The 19,434-nt window shown below is 43.4% G+C and overlaps 1 protein-coding gene across 1 annotated transcript; it reads left to right on the forward strand.

Moving 5' to 3' along the window:
• The first annotated feature begins 209 nt into the window (after positions 1 to 209).
• On the forward strand, positions 210 to 6,634 carry NPTX1 (neuronal pentraxin 1). The gene is made up of 6 exons (XM_063121485.1): positions 210 to 470; positions 544 to 1,089; positions 1,461 to 1,668; positions 2,711 to 2,955; positions 4,122 to 4,301; positions 6,175 to 6,634. Exons 1-6 carry the CDS (start codon positions 210 to 212, stop codon positions 6,394 to 6,396), a joined length of 1,662 nt encoding a protein of 553 aa, XP_062977555.1. The 3' UTR covers positions 6,397 to 6,634.
• Positions 6,635 to 19,434: the final 12,800 nt, after the last annotated feature.

Raw genomic sequence — 19,434 nt, forward strand, 5'->3', positions numbered from 1 at the left:
ACACACACACACACACACACACACACGTGGACGCGCGCGCACACATGGGTGGAATACACCACTGGCTAAACAGTCACAAGATAAACGCCAGGCACACAGCCCTACGTTTAGCGCGAGTCACCTTCTAGGTAAGCTCCCCACCTAACTCCCGCCCCGTTTCTGCGTTTAAACACCTCCAGCATACACGGTACTTAGCGGCAATTTCAGACATGCCGGCGAGAACTCCACTCTGCTGCACCCGGGCGCGCCTTACGCATCTGCCAGCACAGCGGTGGCTCTTCCACGCAGACGCTGGACGCCCCCGCCCCCCCGCCACCGCGGTGGGCTCTCCCTGCCCGCCCCGTTCCATTCCTAGCAAAGGAGCAAAGGCGGCGGCGGCGGCGGCGCGCCAGGATCAGACCCGGCCAATGCCGCCGGGACCCTCGACTTTGACTTACGCCTCCTTCAACAGGAAGCACGATGGTCACAAGGCAATTAAACAGGGATTCCACCCCATTATGACGTCAGGGGCGTTGTAGCCCCTCCCGCCCGCTATAAAAACAGCCCGCGTACCGCAGTCGGCTCAGCAGTTCGGTGGACAGTTCCGTGGTGCTGAAAGTACGTCCGCGGCTTCGGAGCTCCTCGGCGTCTGTTGGGAACTTTGCCCCAGCCATGTTTGCAGCGGTCCGGTGCAGCCTCGTGTTAGTCTCTTTTTTCTTCTGGAGAGGATGCGCCCAGAATTTCGGCCAGACTCGGTTTATCTGCACTTCGGTGCCGGTGGATATGGACATGTGCACTTCTTCTATGCAGAGCGGCGGCAGCACTGAAGACCTGAAGACCACCGTGCTACAGCTGAGGGAAACGGTGCTTCAGCAAAAGGAAACCATCATGAATCAAAAGGAAACCATCAGGGAACTGACCACGAAGCTGGGCAGGTGTGAAAGCCAGAGCTTACTCGAGACAGTCCCCAGTGAAGCCAAAACAGGCAGGAAGCAGACCACCTCTTCCAAAAACACCATGGGAGATCTCTCCCGGACTCCAGCAGCTGAGACCTTGAGCCAACTTGGGCAAACTTTGCAGTCACTTAAAACCAGGCTAGAAAACTTGGAGGTACAACTTTCTACTTTCTATTATTCCTTAGAGCTAGACATGGAGACACAGCAGACACGGCTGTGGGTCACCCAGCCCCTGCCGTCTTCCATGTCACTTTAATTGTGCAACCTTTGCCCTGTTCCAGAGGCAAAAGGTCTGCAGTAAAATTCAAAGTACTCTCCCCCCCACACACACACTGTATCCGGTGTGCTTCTTCTATAGCAAGTTGGGTGTTTCCCTGTAATGAAGTGATACTCCTTTGCTTGGTAAGCTCTAAATGGGTTTAGCAATCAACATAGCAAGCCTCAGACTTAGTCTATGGTAAATAATGCTGTGGTGTTAATTTGGTTTGCAACAACCTCTCTTTCCTTCTCCCCCACCCCACACAGCAATTCAGTAGGATGAATTCTTCGAGCCAGACAAATTCTCTGAAGGATATACTCCAGAATAACATTGATGATTTAGAGAAGCAAGTGCTGTCTCGAATTAACAGCCTGGAGGAAGGAAAGTACAATCCCAAGAATGAGTCTGAAGAAAGAGGGAAAATAGAGAGCACTTTAACTTCCCTTCACCAAAGGATCAGTGACCTAGAGAAAGGTAAAAAGAAAGGAAGAAAGAGGAAATCCGAGACTGAAATGGCCAGTGTTTATTCAGAATGATGGCATATTTAGAAGGCAGCACTTCCCTTGTGTGTGTCCCCTCCCATCCACCTTATGGAGCAGCTCCCCCCTTTCTTCTGTGGTCTAAAGAGATGAAGAATTAATGCTTTACATTTAATCCTGAGAACTTTTGCTGCTCAATTTCTCCTTGCACTCAGCGGATAGAAGTTAGTGTGCATGGGTGGTTGACTGTGTGTTTATGTGGGAAAGGCAGAGAATAGATAATAATTGTTCCAAAATGATATTTGTCAAATAGGAAAGGGACCCCTTTTTCTTTAGTAAAAAGGGTCTTAGAATCAGCACACCCGATCATGGGAAAATGCATTTTTAATTGGCTAATTTTAAATGCTTTGGGGGTCTACCCTCTAAGTGACCTAGGACACACGATAATGTTTTTTTCTTCCTCCCCTAAGCAAACTGTGCATCTTAAAACTTCAACAGGACCAGTTGTTCTGTCCATCCAAACCCTTTGCTCCTTTCCTTCTTCTGGACGGATCAGTGTTCATTAGCTTTTACTAGCTTTATGGTAAAAGATTGTTAAAAACCGGGGGGGGGGGTGGAGAGAGGAGCGAGAAAAAGACCCTATTCTCCAAACGCCATCCATGTGACCAGGATTAGAGTGCAGAAATATGCTGGAGGGATTTAAACACTGCCATCTTAAGGCTCATTATATAATGGAAGGAAAGAAGGAAAGAAGGAAAGAAAGAAAGAAAGAAAGGCAAGCCATTCTAGGAGAAATGATTTTGCTCTGGCTGCTAGCCTTGGTGCTGAAAGGGGGCTCAATGTATTCGTATACATCTTGTAATTCTATAATTACCCATATAGGATCACCCTGTGTTACAGTGAAATTCAATGCACATCTACTCAGTAGTAAGTCCCACTGAGTTAAATGGAACTTATTCCCAAATAATCATGTATAGGACTGCAGCCTTAGTATCCCCTTAAGACCCCTAGTAAATGCCCTTTCTATCTTCCCTCAGGTCAGAAAGATAATAGGCCAACAGACAAGTTTCAACTGACTTTCCCCTTGCGAACCAACTACATGTATGCCAAGGTGAAGAAAAGCCTTCCAGAGATGTATGCCTTTACTATCTGCATGTGGATAAAATCAAATGCTTCCCCAGGTGTAGGTACACCCTTTTCTTATGCAGTACTTGGACAAGCCAATGAGCTGGTGCTGATTGAATGGGGCAATAATCCCATGGAGATCCTTATCAATGATAAGGTAAGTGGCATTGCTCTAATTCTTTAATTTGCCTTGAAATGATGTTATTAATAAAGAGGGTAGGAATATATTAATAAATAAAATATAACAAGTGGCAGGGAGTTCATCATTAAAAATATAATTAAGCAATAAAAAAAAGCAGTTTCACTCTTTTTCCAAACATCTTTTGCACAAGGTGAATATACTCACCAACCTCTGCTGATAGTACTGATTGATACTGCAGCCAGTACTATTACAATACAGGAGCTTTGCGTTTAAAGTAAAAACACAGGGAATGAGTTAAAACCCCTCTAAGCATTGATCTCTTTTCTGGGGCAACTCAAATGTAAAATTCATGCAACTTTTTTTTTTTTTTTTTAAGAGTTAAAGGAACTTAAATTTAGATTGCTCTCCAGGAAAGTAGTTGTAGAGTTTAGAAATCCTGATTCTTTGCTCTCTTCTACGTGTAAAATAAGGCTATTGTATAGCACTTATGCATTCATATTTAATAGGCAGACATTATAGGCTTTATTCACATGACCCCAAATTAAGTGGAAATGCAGCTGAAGAAAAGTTTTTGTGCATGAGGTAATTTTCCAATGAGTTACAGTCCCTTTCTTGCATGACAGTAGCTCCAGATTTTCACAAGTATAATAATATATTTATTTAATAATATATTTATTTGTTACCCGCCTCTCCCTCTGGATTGAGGTGGGGTACAAGTATGACCGTCTGTTTGCTTTAGGCTTTCAAATGTGTATGCCATCTCAAGTATATCAGGATACATTCCATCACAAGCAGCCAATCTTCTTGAGCTTTTCAGGAAAAATACACCAGCCACGCTACCCCAGATTTTAAGATACCTAGGTTTTCCAAAATGTAAGTTCCAAATAGATACCATTTTGAGACCCTGTTTGGTGCAGTTAGGGTGTTTTGGCCAGCAAAAGTCATCCTGTGCACTTGAAGATAAAGAAGCATTGTCATTACATTCTCTTGGTGTAGTTTCCAAATCCCCCCTCCAAATCTCTAACAATAGAGGCTGTTGTGAAAATTGAATGATTTTCTCTCTTATTAGACAATATAGCAGACTAGGAAGGACCAGCTGCCAGGTTTCCAGTAGAGTTCATACTGCCCTTCTCTCTTGTAAGGGTTGCATGTCTGCAGTAGTTCTCCTCTTCTCTCCTCAGGTAGCAAAGCTTCCTTTTGTCATTAATGATGGGAAATGGCACCATATCTGCATCGCATGGACAACCCGGGATGGTGTCTGGGAGGCTTATCAGGATGGCACACAACGAGGCAATGGGGAAAACTTGGCTCCTTATCATCCTATCAAGCCACAAGGGGTCCTTGTTCTGGGACAGGAACAGGTAAGGTAGCCCTGTCATGGCAGAGAAGGAGAGGGTGACCGCTGGAGTTTGTCTATGTTCTGTATACGATCTGCAGTAATTTAATATAAAGACTAATATAGGAGGTGCTTAGCACTAGAAGTGGGTAAAAACCTCCAGCTTCTACTCTGGATTCAATTAAATATACCTTGATTTACTCTTCTGAATTCTGCCAAGCTTCCAAGGTACATACTAGAATCCACCTTCAATCCCAGATGGTTGGATTTTTGTGTTGGATTTACTGGACCCTAGTAGGTGTTGGTGGCTTTGGATGCTCCACTGTCTCAGCAGATCCCATCCTGTCTGTGCAGAAGTCTCTGATGCCAATGTGTTATGATGCTGACAACATGCCACATTGGCACAGTATGCCTCTGCACTTACAGTATAAAGCTTTCTGCAATGGTATTCCCATGGGCTCCATCTCAGAACCTGCTGGACTCTAGTAAATTTCCTAGACCAGTGCAAAGCACTGCCACTGTGGGTGGCACTGCGAATTTATCTCTAAAAACCAACTGTAGCAGAATTTGATAGTGTTTGTTGTGCCTAGGATAGGAGCAGATGGGCATTCATGTGTGGGAATGGATACATCTAAATGCAACGGAGGACAGTTCTTCTAAAATGAGTAGGAGACAAAGAGAACTGATCCTCTTCCTTCTTTGACATGCATACGCATGCACACACACACACACACACACACACACACACACACACTATTAAAAGGAGTGGGACTGGCCTTCCCATTGGGCAAATGGAACATTTGTCCCAGATTTGGGATCTTCAGGGCACACCATAATTTTGTCAGTTGTGGGCACAACGATATCACACACACGGACACCACCTTTATTTTACAGGGTGATGTGTATACCCGGGAAGGCTCCAATGCTGATTTCCTAAATGCCTAAAGCTAGCTCCAGGTAAACATGATTATTTCAAATGGAGTCACAACCACAGGGCATCCAAACTCACTCCCTCTGTTTCTCACAAAAGCAGGCTGATTTTCCCCATCACTCATTGTACAAGTGACATATATCAACTCCTCCTGCCACTTACACAACACACTCAGGCACACAATTCAATGGCAGAAACTGAAAGTCATGGTATCCAATCATTTTGTACAGTCTTTCAGTTCATTATGCTTTCAACATGTACAAAAGTCTCAAGGAGTGTGATAAAATCTAAGCAAGGCTCATCTCCTCTCTCTTAGACACTTGATTTAACTATGAGGTCTTTGTTGACAGGTGCATCTGAATTTGATTTAGTTTATTTAAAAGATTTCCATACCGCCCTTCAATAAAAAGAAATTGTGGGTGTGGTTTACAGCAGAATGAAATAACCATCAAAACATCATACAATTAAATACGGCAAAGTAGCGGCAGTATTAAAAACACACACACATACACCACACAATCCAGTAGAGACAAAACACGGATTTAAAAAGCTGGGGAAATTAAAAGTTATTTGCCTGGCACCAAAATCACTGTAGTCACCAGGCAAAGCTCCCTATTCAATAACCCACCCACCTATCCTTCTCCCTCTCAGGTGCACTGGCAGAGTTGGAACCAGTGACCAAAGATTCTATTTTTAAAAGTTCATTCCATGAGAAATGCACTTCAAAGGCTGAACATTCCCTCCCCATTACTGAACCTGTCTGGTGCAGTCTATTCCTGTTGACCTTTCTCTGCTACCATAAAAGCTTCCTAGCTTGTTTCAAGTGCATACTCTGTCAGGTTGTAGGATGCACAGTGCTTGGTTACCTCTTGGGAGAAGGAAGGGGACATATTTCCAGAGAGAAAAAGACAGAGAGAGAGAGAAAGAGATGTTTTCAAACCTTCTGTCTTCCATTTCTCTATTCAAGGACACCCTTGGCGGTGGATTTGATGCCACCCAGGCATTTGTAGGAGAACTAGCCCACTTCAACATCTGGGACCGAAAACTCACCCCAGGAGAGGTCTACAATCTGGCCACCTGCAGCACCAAAGCCCTGTCCGGTAGTGTCATAGCCTGGTCTGAGACCAACATTGATATTTACGGCGGAGCCACAAAATGGACATTTGAAGCCTGTCGTCAGATCAACTAGAAGTGCTGCTTTTCTCCCTTCCCCTTTCCAAATCCATTTAACCCTTGGTTAACAGACATTCTCCCCACCCAGGAATGAATTATGGACAAATCTGTTTCCTTTCTCTCTTCTGTCTTGCTTTCTTTCAAAAATTATTTTGTTTGTCCTAAAGAATTAGTCACTTTTTTTTTTTGTCTAGGAGACTTGGGCCAAGTTTCTCAGACAATTCTAAGGCAACTTGGAACTTTGCAACCTGACAAGTTATTGTCCCCCCCCCACCTTCTCTTGTCCCTCTCCCCCTTTGGATTGAGACTTTATTCTCTTTTGATTTTGCTTTACGAAGTCTCATTATGAATGGTCTGATTTTTCTGGCTTGCCAACTTCGTTTCGAAGCCTGAGTGCCTTTGGGCTGGTGCGACTCTTTCAGCACATTTGTCTTCATTTGCATATACTTTTTAAAGGATATCTCTATATTCCTACTCTACTCAATGTCTTTTAAGCAGCCATTCACTTGTGGGCAGATATTTATTTTTTATTTTGTATTACAAATTATTCTCTGACTGATAGGAGGATAAATGCTTTTGAATGACCCATGATGGTGGCTTGACTAGGAGTTTTGGGGTGGGGGTAGGCTGTTCTCTTAAACGCTTCAGGTCCCCCATTGTCCCCCATCAACTGTGTACACTCTTGGCTATTGGCCAGAGTACAAAAGAGCCATCTTTGCCCCCCAAGGGTACATGTGAGACTCAGGAGCATTGCCAGGCCAAGGATCCAAGACGGCTTGTCCAGATCCTGGGTTCTTTGTAGGAGCAGCTGTCTCCTATCTGTTTTGATGGAGCTGCAGAATAGCTCCCTTTCCTACTCTGCCTTCATTTTGCTGTACAGCCTAAAGGATCTGCCTCTGTTAGCCATCACAAAGCCTGCGCATAGTCCAGAGGACCTGCCTTCCACAGGCATTAGTTACTGCTTCCCCCAATGCTCTGTGACCTGCGGATGGCAGAGACCCCTCCCCTTGATCTCTTCCCTGATCTGTCCCACCCCAGTTCCGAGGCAGGATCTTACTTGCCTTCCCCTCCCAAGGTAATGCATCCTGGACAACTCATAGAATACCTGGCTGGGAGATGGGATTGTTTTCTTATCGCTTTATGAGATGTTCCCCTACCCTTTCCAGTGCTCCTTTATTCTAAGAGCCATAAACCTGAAGGGCTGGGGTGGGGGTGGGGGTGGGGGTGGAGGGAGGGTTAGTGGCGGTTGGATGCAAAGCATGTGGTTGCAGTCCGATCTCCATGGCCATACTGCTGAGCTGAGATTTTTGCCTTTTAAATACAAATTGGATTCATAGCAGGTGGCGGGCTGTAGAGTGCAATGCGCCTTGCCTGCCCCAGGCTCATTGGGCCCAATGGGATTTGAGGACTACTTTGCTTTCAGAAAGGTTAAGAGCTCTTCCTGTTTGAAAGGAGAAGAGAGCTGTTACAAATGGACCAAAGGGCAAATCCTACTTTTGCTTTAGAGCCCTGGTAGGGGGTGGGGGTGGGATTGAGCTGAGGCAGTGGCCTCTCTGTGCATCTGTTTGCCCAACTATCAGAACAAAGCCTGCACTACACCTTTAAAACAAGATCAGGGACCCCTAATGGGTTGCATGAATGTGCGGAGCCTTCAAAGACCTTTGGGAAGGTGGACAGCCTGCATTTCTTATTATTGTGATCAAGACAGAACAGATTGTATCTTGAAAGGCACCAGCTGTTTTAGAAGAGTGGAAAGGTGAAGAGGTCAACCTTTCTTATGAGGATTGTGATTTGATTAAATGAGAGTGCCTATCTTTTCCACCTTTGTGGCAACGGTTTGCACAGTGCTGTGTTGTTTTCAGCGAATTCTCTTGGTTCTCTCCCCATTGGTGGTCCCCTTGGATTTCCTGCAGGCTTCTAGGGGAGGCCGGGGGTGGGGGTGTGCACTGTTGTTTCTTGCATGTTTCAGTAGGTGCCTCAGTCGTGTTTTACCTGGTCTAATGCTTGCCTGCTTGCATGGGCTACTGCAAAGCTGTGGGGGGTTTGCCAAGTGATAGTTCATGCTTTAAAAACAAAAAGTCATCCAAGCGCATTCGTAGAGGTCAGGTGCGGCTGGAGAAAGGTGGCTAATGATGCAGCGTTCTTCCCCGTGATAAACTGCAATGCACGTCTTGGATTTTAAAAAGAAGAGAACCAGTTAAAACCCAGGTGATGATCAAATCCGTGGGAATTGTTTCCTTCAGCGTTATGTTGTCCTATACATCCTGGGAAGCCAGAGATCTTAGTTCAGTATTTGAGCTGTCCTAAAAGGCAGCAGTGGAAGCTATTCTTTAAGCACCTCTACTGTGCAATGTATACTGTGCTGTCGGATCAGACCTACTGATGCTTGGAGTTGCCCCTTCAGTGTCACTACGGGTGGCTTTTTCCATGCCAGGCGTACTGGGAGTTGTACCTTCAACACCAGGGCTGCTTTAGTGAGCATGGAATAAATATCTGATCCACCCAAATCAAGCCTGCTGCTTAATGCGATTGATGTTCCCTCTTGCACTGAATAATACATGCCTCTCTCAGGTAATGTCCTTTTATAAAAACAAAATGAGCACTACACGAGCAGTATTACCTAAATACTGTCAGGCAGTTCCCAAAGGCCTCCTCTTAAGGAGGTGATTCACTGGCCATTTACACAGGTGTAGTAGTTTCACTGAAGACTCTGTAAGGCTACATCGGCTTAGGCAGTCAGTCAGTGAATCACCCTCTGCCACTTGATCCTAAACATGTGCAACTTAGGAGTAAGTCCTAATCACTTCCATGGACCTTACTTACAAATCATGTTTAGAATCACAGCTTCAATGTGATATTAGTTGAAATAGCATTTACTGTCCCTTGAAAGTTTAACTACTGTTCAAAATGTCAAGCCTTTCTGCTTTTGTAAACACACATACACACACACAAATTATTTCTCTTCTTGTAAAAGGAGTTTACTACCAAGAAAGAAAAGTATTTTTATTAGAAAATGATATATAGAAAATGAATGGGTACTCCCTGAAAAAATACTTTTAAGCTACAGATGAAGGATACAAGGATGATATAACTTATTTTGAAATATATAATGTTTTCTACGGTTTCTTTTTTTAAAAAAGAATTCCTGGTTTGTACTAATAGATTTGCAACCATCACCCCTTTAAACAATCTCACCCTCTCTCATCCTGGTCAAGGAATTTTTCCCAGCTGGGGTGGGGGAAAGGGCGGGATGGAAGACAAACTCGTGAGGCTTACTGAGCCATTTTGACCAATTCTAAAGCTATGGCAAATGAATATGCAACGTGGATGGGCATATAATAATAAGCAGTTCAAGGTTGATGCAGCATTATTAGAAGGCTGCTGCTTGTCAGATATTGAAGTGGGTCAGGTGACTGCCCATATGAAAACTGAATGCTGGATTGCTAGGGGGGAACTAAATAAAATGAACACACAAACCCAACCTAAGCATCTTGTTTTTAAATCTCAGCTCAAGGCAGCGTATTTTAAGTAGTGCTCTTTAAAACCAACCCACCAAAATTATACCTTGTAAGTTTGATCTGCTAACGATTCTTATTGAAAACGTTCTCGAAACTAATGATGAATGTAATGTTTAATTTGTTGAAGGGGAAAAAAACATGTAAAGGGAAATAAATCCAGTCCAAATTGCGTGTGATTTGCCAAAAAATAAAAAAGGGTGATAGTGATACAATTGTATATAATGTACAGTGTGAAAGAGGATAAATGTTTCTTGAGTTATCATTCTGTTAACCAAAGCTGTATATTTTTCCTATTTCTTGCTATCAGTCTTTACTGGTTTTTGAATGAGTTGTTGTTATACTTACATCGACAGTCCACATCAGCAGTTCTTAAAAATGCACTGTTTCTACTGGTTCTTCATGCTTTTTTCTCTTTCTTTTTTTCTTTTTGCATTTTATTGCTGAAACTACATGAATTGTCGAGTTTATTTTTACACAATAAAGAGTGATGAAAGACACGATGTTGCATTCATTTTTCAAAGGGTTCTCCCAGAATGGTCCCAACACCAGGATACAATTCCCTAAGCAGTAAGGAACTCTCCAAGGGAGCTCTTCTTGGGAAGAGGCAGGCCCACACAGAGATCCCCTCCGACTGCAGCACAGATTGTGTCCTTGTGCCATGGCTCTGCAAAGCCAGCCTTGAAAACAACAGTGTATGCTCTCCAGCCAAATGGACCAGGTGACCAGTAGCCACATGCCAGTTGGCTGTTGTTTACATATAAACTCCCTTTTCCAGCCAACTCTTCTGTCTAAACAGTTAGGTTTGCCCGGCTTTTTGCTGCTTTGGCTTCTTGCTATAATACTAATCTGGCACAGACTTTTTTGGTCCCAGATTGTATTTGCCATCATCCAACTTAACTCTTGCACCCTTCTCTTGCCTGTCCTCTCTGGCACACCCCTATTATAGGCTAATGGTCAGGATAGTATGCATTCTTAATCCCTGTATCAACAGCGTTTGACCCCATCCAGAACTATAAACTATTTGGTTGATCTCTTGGCACTGTCATCTCTTGCAAACTGCCCTAATCCGATCCTGATTGGGTTCAGACATAACGCAAAGCCACCATGGGTTGTGTTTGACAGCAATCCATGGTGGCTTACCATGTCATGTGTGGGGTGAAATCATCGTCCATAATTGATAAAGTGCCCACGCCAGGTACACATACTCTGAAGTGGGGGTAAGGACCCCAAGGGTTGCTTACTCTGTTATTTGATGGGGTTCCATAGGTAAATCCATACGCTCCATGGAAAACTGTGACCGACCATAGAGATGGATGCCTAGAGCATCTGCTCTAGCTGGTGTGAGTGATCTTTGTGGTCATGATCCCATAGCAACAGATGGAGTGGCTGGCACAACGCAATTCCCACCACAGCGGCCACTGGGATAAAGAGCCGTGGGAGGACAGTATTTACCTATGGAGTGGGGAGGTGTAAAAGAACCAGGGAGCACTGCATGGTTGCTGGTCATGTGAGAGGCATGGTTTTCCTACCCCTCCCTGCTCCATAGTTCCTCTACTCACTGTCCCACTGTCATCATGTGAATAGAGCCCCTGACTTCTGTGATCAGGAGTCAGGGGCTCTAATGAACGGGGAGTGACACTGACATTTCAAGAGACCTAGTGGTTGGAGCAGGAGGGAGAATTATTGAACTGGTTTTCATGTAACACTAACCCACAGTTTATTGAACCCGAAGTTTGTTGCCCTACCCAGGGTTTGTCTGGCAGACAACTGAACAATCTGTTTGTTTCCCTCCTTCACTTGCTCCCACCCTGTATACAAAATGCCTTTGTGGCACTGTAGTACTGACATTTAGAGTGGTTCCCCCCCCCCCCGGCCACACACACACACTTTTTCTTTTTTACCACTCTTGCTTTCTGCCTCTGTAGCCTGGTGAAACAACCCATGAACAAACCACAGTTCTGGGTTCATATATAATGACAACCCACGGTTTAAACAACTTAGAATTCATAACCCAACAACAAACAATGGATTGTCTTTCTGGGTTGTTTGTGGTTAATAAACAACGGTTTGTTAGCATGACCATGTCTACACATCACAACAAGCCAGAATTCAACTATCCATGGTTAAATAAACCATGGATTAGCATTGTACTAGGTCATAATTTCATGGAAGTCACACACAAAATGCATCTATCTCCCTCAGCAAGAAATAGGTGGAGACACTAAGAGATAGGACTGAGGGAACAGCAAAGAAATGGGTGCAATTCCAAGGTTTGGTTTAGGACAACTATGGTCATGTTGCGCAGACAAGCCCCAGAGATTCCACACCAACTTCCACTTTGGCACAGTCAGCTAATGACATCTCTCAAAAGTCACCTCCCATCTTTCACTTTCATCTCTTTCTGCCTTCTGGTTGTCAGGGAAACAGCATCTTGGAACCTGGCTCTTCTCCATTAAGTGGATGTGACCCTACCATCAAGCCTCTTCTCTCTAGGAGTTTGAAACTGCTGTTTGTCCTATTTCTTTGTAAAGGGTTGTTTGCAAAATAAATGGGGGAAGAGGAGAAGGGAGAGTTCTTCCTCCTAATAGTAATTTGATCTTGATCCAGGAAAGCAGCATATATTTCTTCCTGGGGATTATTCCAAGAGAGGCAGCAAATGCTTAGAGCACCTGCAGCCAGAATTTCAGCAACAGGTGCAGGATTACAAGGCAGTATCCATAAAAATGAGACAGAAGGGATGGTTTAAGACAATGTCCAGTGTTGTCAGCTTCCTCCCCTTGGTGAAAGGAGGGGCAATAAGGAAAGATTGCATGTTGAGCATCTCATACAATGCATTCAGTTGCAGAGGCTGTAAAAGTCAGCTACCAAGGGACGTGCACCTATGGATGAACAGGGGGGAACTGAATTCAGCAATGATTGGTGGGAGATGGAGGAGGGAAAGAGGAGACCATCAAGAAACAACCTCAAGAACACGGATTCCTATGACTCTTGCCCAGTGCAGTCCTTATTACTAGATGGATATTAGGGGTGTGCATTGGATTTAATCAAAAGCCAAACAGCATCAGACCAATTTGGACAATTTGGATAGATGTCTGAATTGAGGTGGGGCTCTTCTGAAGCAAGACAGATCCCAATCTGAACATTCCTGGAGATTTGGGATTCAGAGGGACACACAAAGAAAGATAGTATGTCTTCCAAAAATAGATAATTTCGCTCCAAGCACTCCCTATAGGGAAAGCACTGAGGGATGGGGAGGGATGCAGTTCTGTGACTTCTACCTTTGAACCACAATGCATTATTTTACCAGGGCTCTCCAATCCCAGTGTTTGCGGGAAAGGGATGTTGAAGTAATATCGCAGGACTGATCCATTGTTCAGTGCTCTTTGCTAGTTCTCTTCCCAGAAGCAGAAATGCTATTGGTGGAACCTGTTGGACTTGGGAGGGTGTAGCATTGGGTGCTTGCTTTGAAAATGCTGTATATTTAAGTCCTTCTGCCTCTTCCACTGTATGTTCCGCATCCATTATCCACCCTTGTCCTATTTCAGAGCCAATTAGGCAGAAAACAAAAAAGTATTAATTTTTTTTCATTCAGCATAACTCGCTAACCCCTGCACTTATCCTTCTAAAATTTTGCAGGCTTTTTGTTTTTGTTTTGCCTTGGGAGACTTCTAGGACATGCCATTTTCATTACAGCAAAATATGTCATTTTCATATCAATTGCCCACAATAATAACAATAATAATAATAATAATAATAATAATAATAATAATATTGTGCTGGTATTAACATTTAAAGCCCTAAACGGTTTGGGGCCAGGTTATCTGAAGGAACGCCTCCTCCCATATGTACCTACCCGGACCTTAAGATCATCTACAGGGGCCCTTCTCCGTGAGCCCCTGCCAAAGGAAGTGAGGCAGGTGGCTACTAGGAGGAGGGCTTTCTCCGCTGTGGCACCCCGGTTGTGGAACGAGCTCCCCAGAGAGGTCCGCCTGGCGCCTACACTGTACTCCTTTCATCGCCAGCTGAAGACCTTTTTATTCACTCAGTATTTTAACACTTAATTTTAACTTAAATTTAAATTTTACTGTTTTAACTCTGTATTTTAATCCTATATCAACTTTGCTGTGTGGTTTTATCCTGGTTGCGCTTTTTATACTGTATTTCGTAATTGTGTTTTAACCTGTTGGGTGTTTTACTGTGGTTTTAATTTTTGTGAACCGCCCAGAGAGCTTCGGCTATTGGGCGGTATAAAAATGTAATAAATAAATAAATAAATAAATAAATAATGCACTTCCTTTATTTTATTTTGAAACCCCTGAACTATAAAGACTTCTGTTGCACAAAGCTCCCTGCACCTATATTTTTGAAACTTGGCAGGCTTGATCCCCTCAGAAGGGACAACTGTCCCTGCAAGTTTAACAAAATTCTTCCCAGATTTTTTTAAAAAGTTCCTGGCAGTTCCAGGAACTTTAAAATAACAATAATGACCCTGCACCAATTTGTCTGAAATTTGGCAGGCGTGACTACTATGCCAGAAAATTTAATACATTTCTGACCAACAGAGGGAAAAAGTTATGGATGTTTGTTGATTTCCAGTGATATTCAATGAGAGGCATTAAGGTTTCAATGTCCAAACTGGGATTTGGCCCCAGGTTGAAGCAGGTGGCCTCTAAATTGGCCTGAATTAAACAAGGCTGCTTTCCAAACTGCCAAATCAGGGTTAAAACTAAGAGCATCATCACACAGGGGAAAATCGTAATTGCTTACCATCACTTCTCTGCCCGCACGTTTGTGCCTCCTCACTTCCTCTTTTGAAAGAGGAAGTAAGCAACTTGCATGTGGCCCATTCAGTGGGGTGTTTTGATCGTGCTGCTTCTCCTGTACACAGCAGGAGATAGCGGCAACTTCCACCTAAAAAATAAGTCAGATTTACTGGGGTGTTTTTTTGTTGCACAAAGAAGGCTACAAGGGGTGGGAGGTGCACGGGAGGCAGACAACGTCATGAGAGGGACCTGCAAAAATCCGAGAGTGCCCAGTAACAAGCATGCAATAAAACGCTTGTCTGATGGAGCACTAAATCTTATGGTCAGTACACAGCCCTACTGGCTATCTAGAGCATGATTTTGAAGGTGCAGAATTGTTCTTTTAATAGTAGAAAAAGCAGCTTTCCTTACCCAGCACCACTTTATTACATGCTTCTACTACTTGGTAACCAGAAAGGGTGAAGGAAGGGAAAATAGAGCAAAGGAGACTGCAATGTCCGAGTTCCAAGTTCTAGTATGTGGATACATTGTCGTGTTTCAGGCTGCCAAATCTGAGTGGCTTTCACCAGATGCTGAGTGAATTTGTTACTCCGTTAATCTGAGTTTTTCACATGGGAAGTGAGGTGGAGAAGGTTGGAAACCTGATTGTAATTAAGAGTAAGCCAAAATCAGGTCAGGGCATTTGAGATTCTGAACATAACCTTCTCCTGATGAATACACACTCTCTCCTGAAAGCATGCACCTAAGATAAGAAAGACTCAGCAATGTTTTAGATCTAGCAGGGGGCTTGTATCTCTGGATTCAAGGAAGCAGAAATATGATGTCCTTGATAGTGTCAATGACTTATTTATTTATTTATTTAATTAACTACTCAACTTTCTGCCAAAAAATGGTGCTCAAAGCAGCTAACAATAAAATACACATTACACAACGTCTTAATTAAAACCTAACATAAAAATAATGCATAAAATTGTTTCCAAGGAATACCAGACAGGACTTCTATCTCTTGATAATGTCTTCACATGGAATAAAAGAGTGGGTTTGCCAGCCTCATTATTCAAATTGCCCCTTTTTCTACAGTACGCAAGAAGTAAGATAGGAACATCTTGCCATTGAGATCCATGGGACAAAAACAGATACCAACTCATGAGAAGATATTAATAAGTGTCAATTTCTGCATCTTTACAGATGTGCTTAAAGGTCTCTCTCTCTCTCTCTCTCTCTCTCTCTCACACACACACACACACACACACTATATATATATATATATATATATATATATATATATATATATATATATTCATTCATTCATTCTGCATGTCTCTTTCCTTAAATCACTCCCTGTAATAGCAAACTCAGATGGTGAGTGCCTGAGAGGATTAGGGTAACCATATGAAAAGGAGGTCAAGAGGGCAGGGCTCCTGCAGCTTTAACTTTTGTGATGAAGAGGGAATTTCACCAGGTGCTGCATGCATAGAAATGACACCTGCTGAAATTCCCTTTTCTATTCAACTGTTAAAGATACAGGAGCCCTGTCCTCCTTTCCATATGGCCACCCTACAGGATTGAAGCCGAAACAAGGCCACTGAGGCCTTAGCTAGACCTAAGGTTTATCCCATGATCATCCCGGGGTCATCCCTGTTCATGTAAATGACACACAGGGGATCCCGGGAGCAGCAGGGACAACCCTGTGATGACCCCAGGATAAACCTTCGGTCTAGCTAACAAAAGGGAGGCATCAGTATGCCCAGGGAATCCACAAGGTGTTGGATTGGATCCAGAACCTGCCTTCTGTGAGAGGCAAGGATCTTCCATGAGACGGAGGGCTCTGTTCATGGAAGTTCCCTCCACCTGAGTTTTAGGACTCCCCCCCTCCCCACATACACCACAGCGCACTCATGATTCAGCAGGGTCTCCTGGCTCTCTGTAGCATTTCAGGGTACTGGAAAGGCTGTCCTGGAAAGGAAGGGCAATGAAACCCACTTGTTGATCCAGCTTAAATCTGGATCTGACCCAAGGTTTGCAGAAGAATAAAAACCCTTTTTTAAAAGAAAGAAACGAACCAAAGCATCCCAATCTGGACTGACTGAGCCTGCTTAGTAGATACAGAATGTTGAAGGTCAGTTGGAGGAGATGACTGGGCAGATGGAATAGAGCAGGGGGTGAAAGATCCTGCAGGATAGAGTGTCCTGTATGAGAGGATGGCTGATTGGCTGGAACACTCCTGCTACGAGGTGAGGAGGATGTACTGTAACATTTTGTTGCAGCCCCCACCTGTATCATCTACTAAAGAAACATGCAGTCTGATCAAAAGCATGTTTACTCAGAAGTAAACAATGAGGCTTACATAAGAGTAAGCCTCATTGTTTCAGTGAGGCTTACTCCTATGTAAGGGTACATAGGGATGCCTTCTCAATGTTGGTCTCCATCTATCTCAGATTTATACCCTATGTATAAACAAAATGCATTGTTACATTTTAATCTTTTTTTTTTTAAGGAAGGTAAGATTGCTCCAAGGACAGCCTCTTTGTTACAGCTTCTACCTTTGCAATTAACATGCTATTTTTTTTAATGAGGCAAAATCTGCAGTTCACTTTGTAGAGAGATACTCCCCTCCCCTTCCTACACCATGGCTGTTTGCTCTTTCCATATAACAGTCTCTGGCTTCCAGCCAGATGATTCTCCATGGGAAACGAAAAAAATGTTGTTTTGGTTGCAACTTTGTGTTCCATCTGCTGGGAAAGAATGCCAGCCATGTTCACCTCACTACTGAGGAATAAAAGGATAATATCATCCTGTGCCGCTTACGATACTGGCTGTGCTTTAAAAGTGCACCCTGAGCCAGACATTGGCAAGTGTTACTATGATTAAAAAGATGCAGTCTTCATCCCATGGACTCGTGAAAGCATTGAACCTATTCCAACCACAGGGCTGCCGTCAATTTTGGAGAAATTTGTGGGTGGGTGGGGACTGCATTCCAGTGGGGGGCTGGAAAAGGAACAGGTCCGAAAAATACCAGCATATCCTGCCAGTATATAAGCCTTAGGCAAGGCATTTCAACTTTTAGAATGCGGGGGGGGGGGGGACTGCACAAAAGCTGGGAAACCACCAAATGAATGACAGTTGGGAGAAATGAGGTGTGGCCATATGGGAGGTTCAACACTGCTGGACTAGTAGGTGGTACTGTGGTTCAGGAGCAGAGGACAAAAAATGTGTGTATGTGTGTCTGTCCTTGTGCTAGAGCAGGGAGGATAGCACAAAGAAGAAAACTAAAGTTGAGATATCACCAGATATTGTGGACCGTGGAAGAGATCCTAAGGACATAGGAAGCGTCCTTATAATGAGTCAGACATTTGGTCCATCTAGCTCTGTATTGTCAACACTGACTGGCAGATGTAACTGTGTAGAAGAATACCTACCACAAGCTTTTGGGTTTATCAGAACTCTGCAGGCCAGCTTTAAGTAAAAAAAAAAAACCCACCACCATTATCACATTGGGACAAGAGGAAAACCCCTAAATCTGCAGTTTGTAAGATGGAGTGGAGGAGGTATAACGCAGATATACTGTAATTAGTGATTTGTGTATATGAGCCAATGTATACTTAACACTCCCTGCTATTAAGCATACTACTGATAATAATCTGTGCTATAGCCACTTCCTCACCGAACCTTCCTGTCCCCTATAAAGAATTTCCTTGCTTGCCCCTGGGGCCCATCAGAAGAAACATCTGGGCAATGACAAGAAATTCCCTCTCCACATGTTAACCAGAATTAGATGTTACAGCACTGAAGTGGAAACTTATCATGGAGGGTACTTGGGACATGGAGACTGGCTTTCGTTGGTGGAAAGGATGGCCAATTACAAATCCCAAAAGAGAGGAAATGCATCACCAAACAAGACGACAAGAGAAGACACCAATTTGCATACAATTTATATAGTAATGTATATGTATAGATGCAAAGTTGGAAATAATCATCATTATTTAAATGGAAATACAGTACGTCCCACCATCCTGTGGAAGACCATGTCAGTCAGCTGTCCAGGTGCTAACTGTTGATGTGCAATGTCAGGGCCCCTGGCAGCAGCTCTCCAGGATTTGGGGCAGGATTCTTTACCTTTAAAAAGACCTGAACTGGACAGCCCTTCAAACAGAGCATCCCTTCAAATAGTGGACTGTAAAAGAGGACACATGGCCAACCTTTGGCAGAGAATTAAAGGGATCTGGCTTAAATGGATGTGTATGCTGGATTTTGCCTATAACCATATACTATCCAGTACTTTTGAATGACTAGGTCACCCATGTACAAATTGAATATATTCATTTTTGGAGTAATTAGGTCCTCCTTAAAGCCCTCCCTTCCTTATCTATTATTAGTGTCAACCAAAACTGATCTTCCTATATTCCTTCATGAAGTTTCCTTCATTCTACATCTCCCAGATGTAAACTTTCACAAATGCTTCACAATGTTATCAGTTCCCTGCTGCATCTCAGACCCCAAAGGCTCCTTTGCTGTAGTCCCTTTTTTATTTTTTTATTATGTGAATAATAACAAAACAGAACAAAAGTTTGAATAGAGAAAGAAAAGAGAAAGATTTTTTTTTACATACATAGGAATATCATCATTTTTTCCATCAAGTTTACCATTCTTAAAAAAAAAAGGGGGGGGGGGGAGAATTATACATAGGTTTCAAGAAAAGCAGACCAAATATCCATATATTTATCCACTTGCAAGTTGTGCCTATATAACACCCATTCAAATGTTGATAGCGTT

Source organism: Elgaria multicarinata, chromosome 3 (genome assembly GCF_023053635.1).
Source record: "Elgaria multicarinata webbii isolate HBS135686 ecotype San Diego chromosome 3, rElgMul1.1.pri, whole genome shotgun sequence".
In the NCBI taxonomy this organism is placed as follows: domain Eukaryota; kingdom Metazoa; phylum Chordata; class Lepidosauria; order Squamata; family Anguidae; genus Elgaria; species Elgaria multicarinata.

Excerpts from the sequence above, each read along its gene's own strand:
- NPTX1 (XM_063121485.1), top strand. The coding sequence starts at position 210 with ATGCCGGCGAGAACTCCACTCTGCTGCACCCGGGCGCGCCTTACGCAT. Across the intron at positions 1,090-1,460 it reads CCAGGCTAGAAAACTTGGAG|CAATTCAGTAGGATGAATTC; the intron begins GTACAACTTTCT and ends CACCCCACACAG. Across the intron at positions 2,956-4,121 it reads AGATCCTTATCAATGATAAG|GTAGCAAAGCTTCCTTTTGT; the intron begins GTAAGTGGCATT and ends TTCTCTCCTCAG.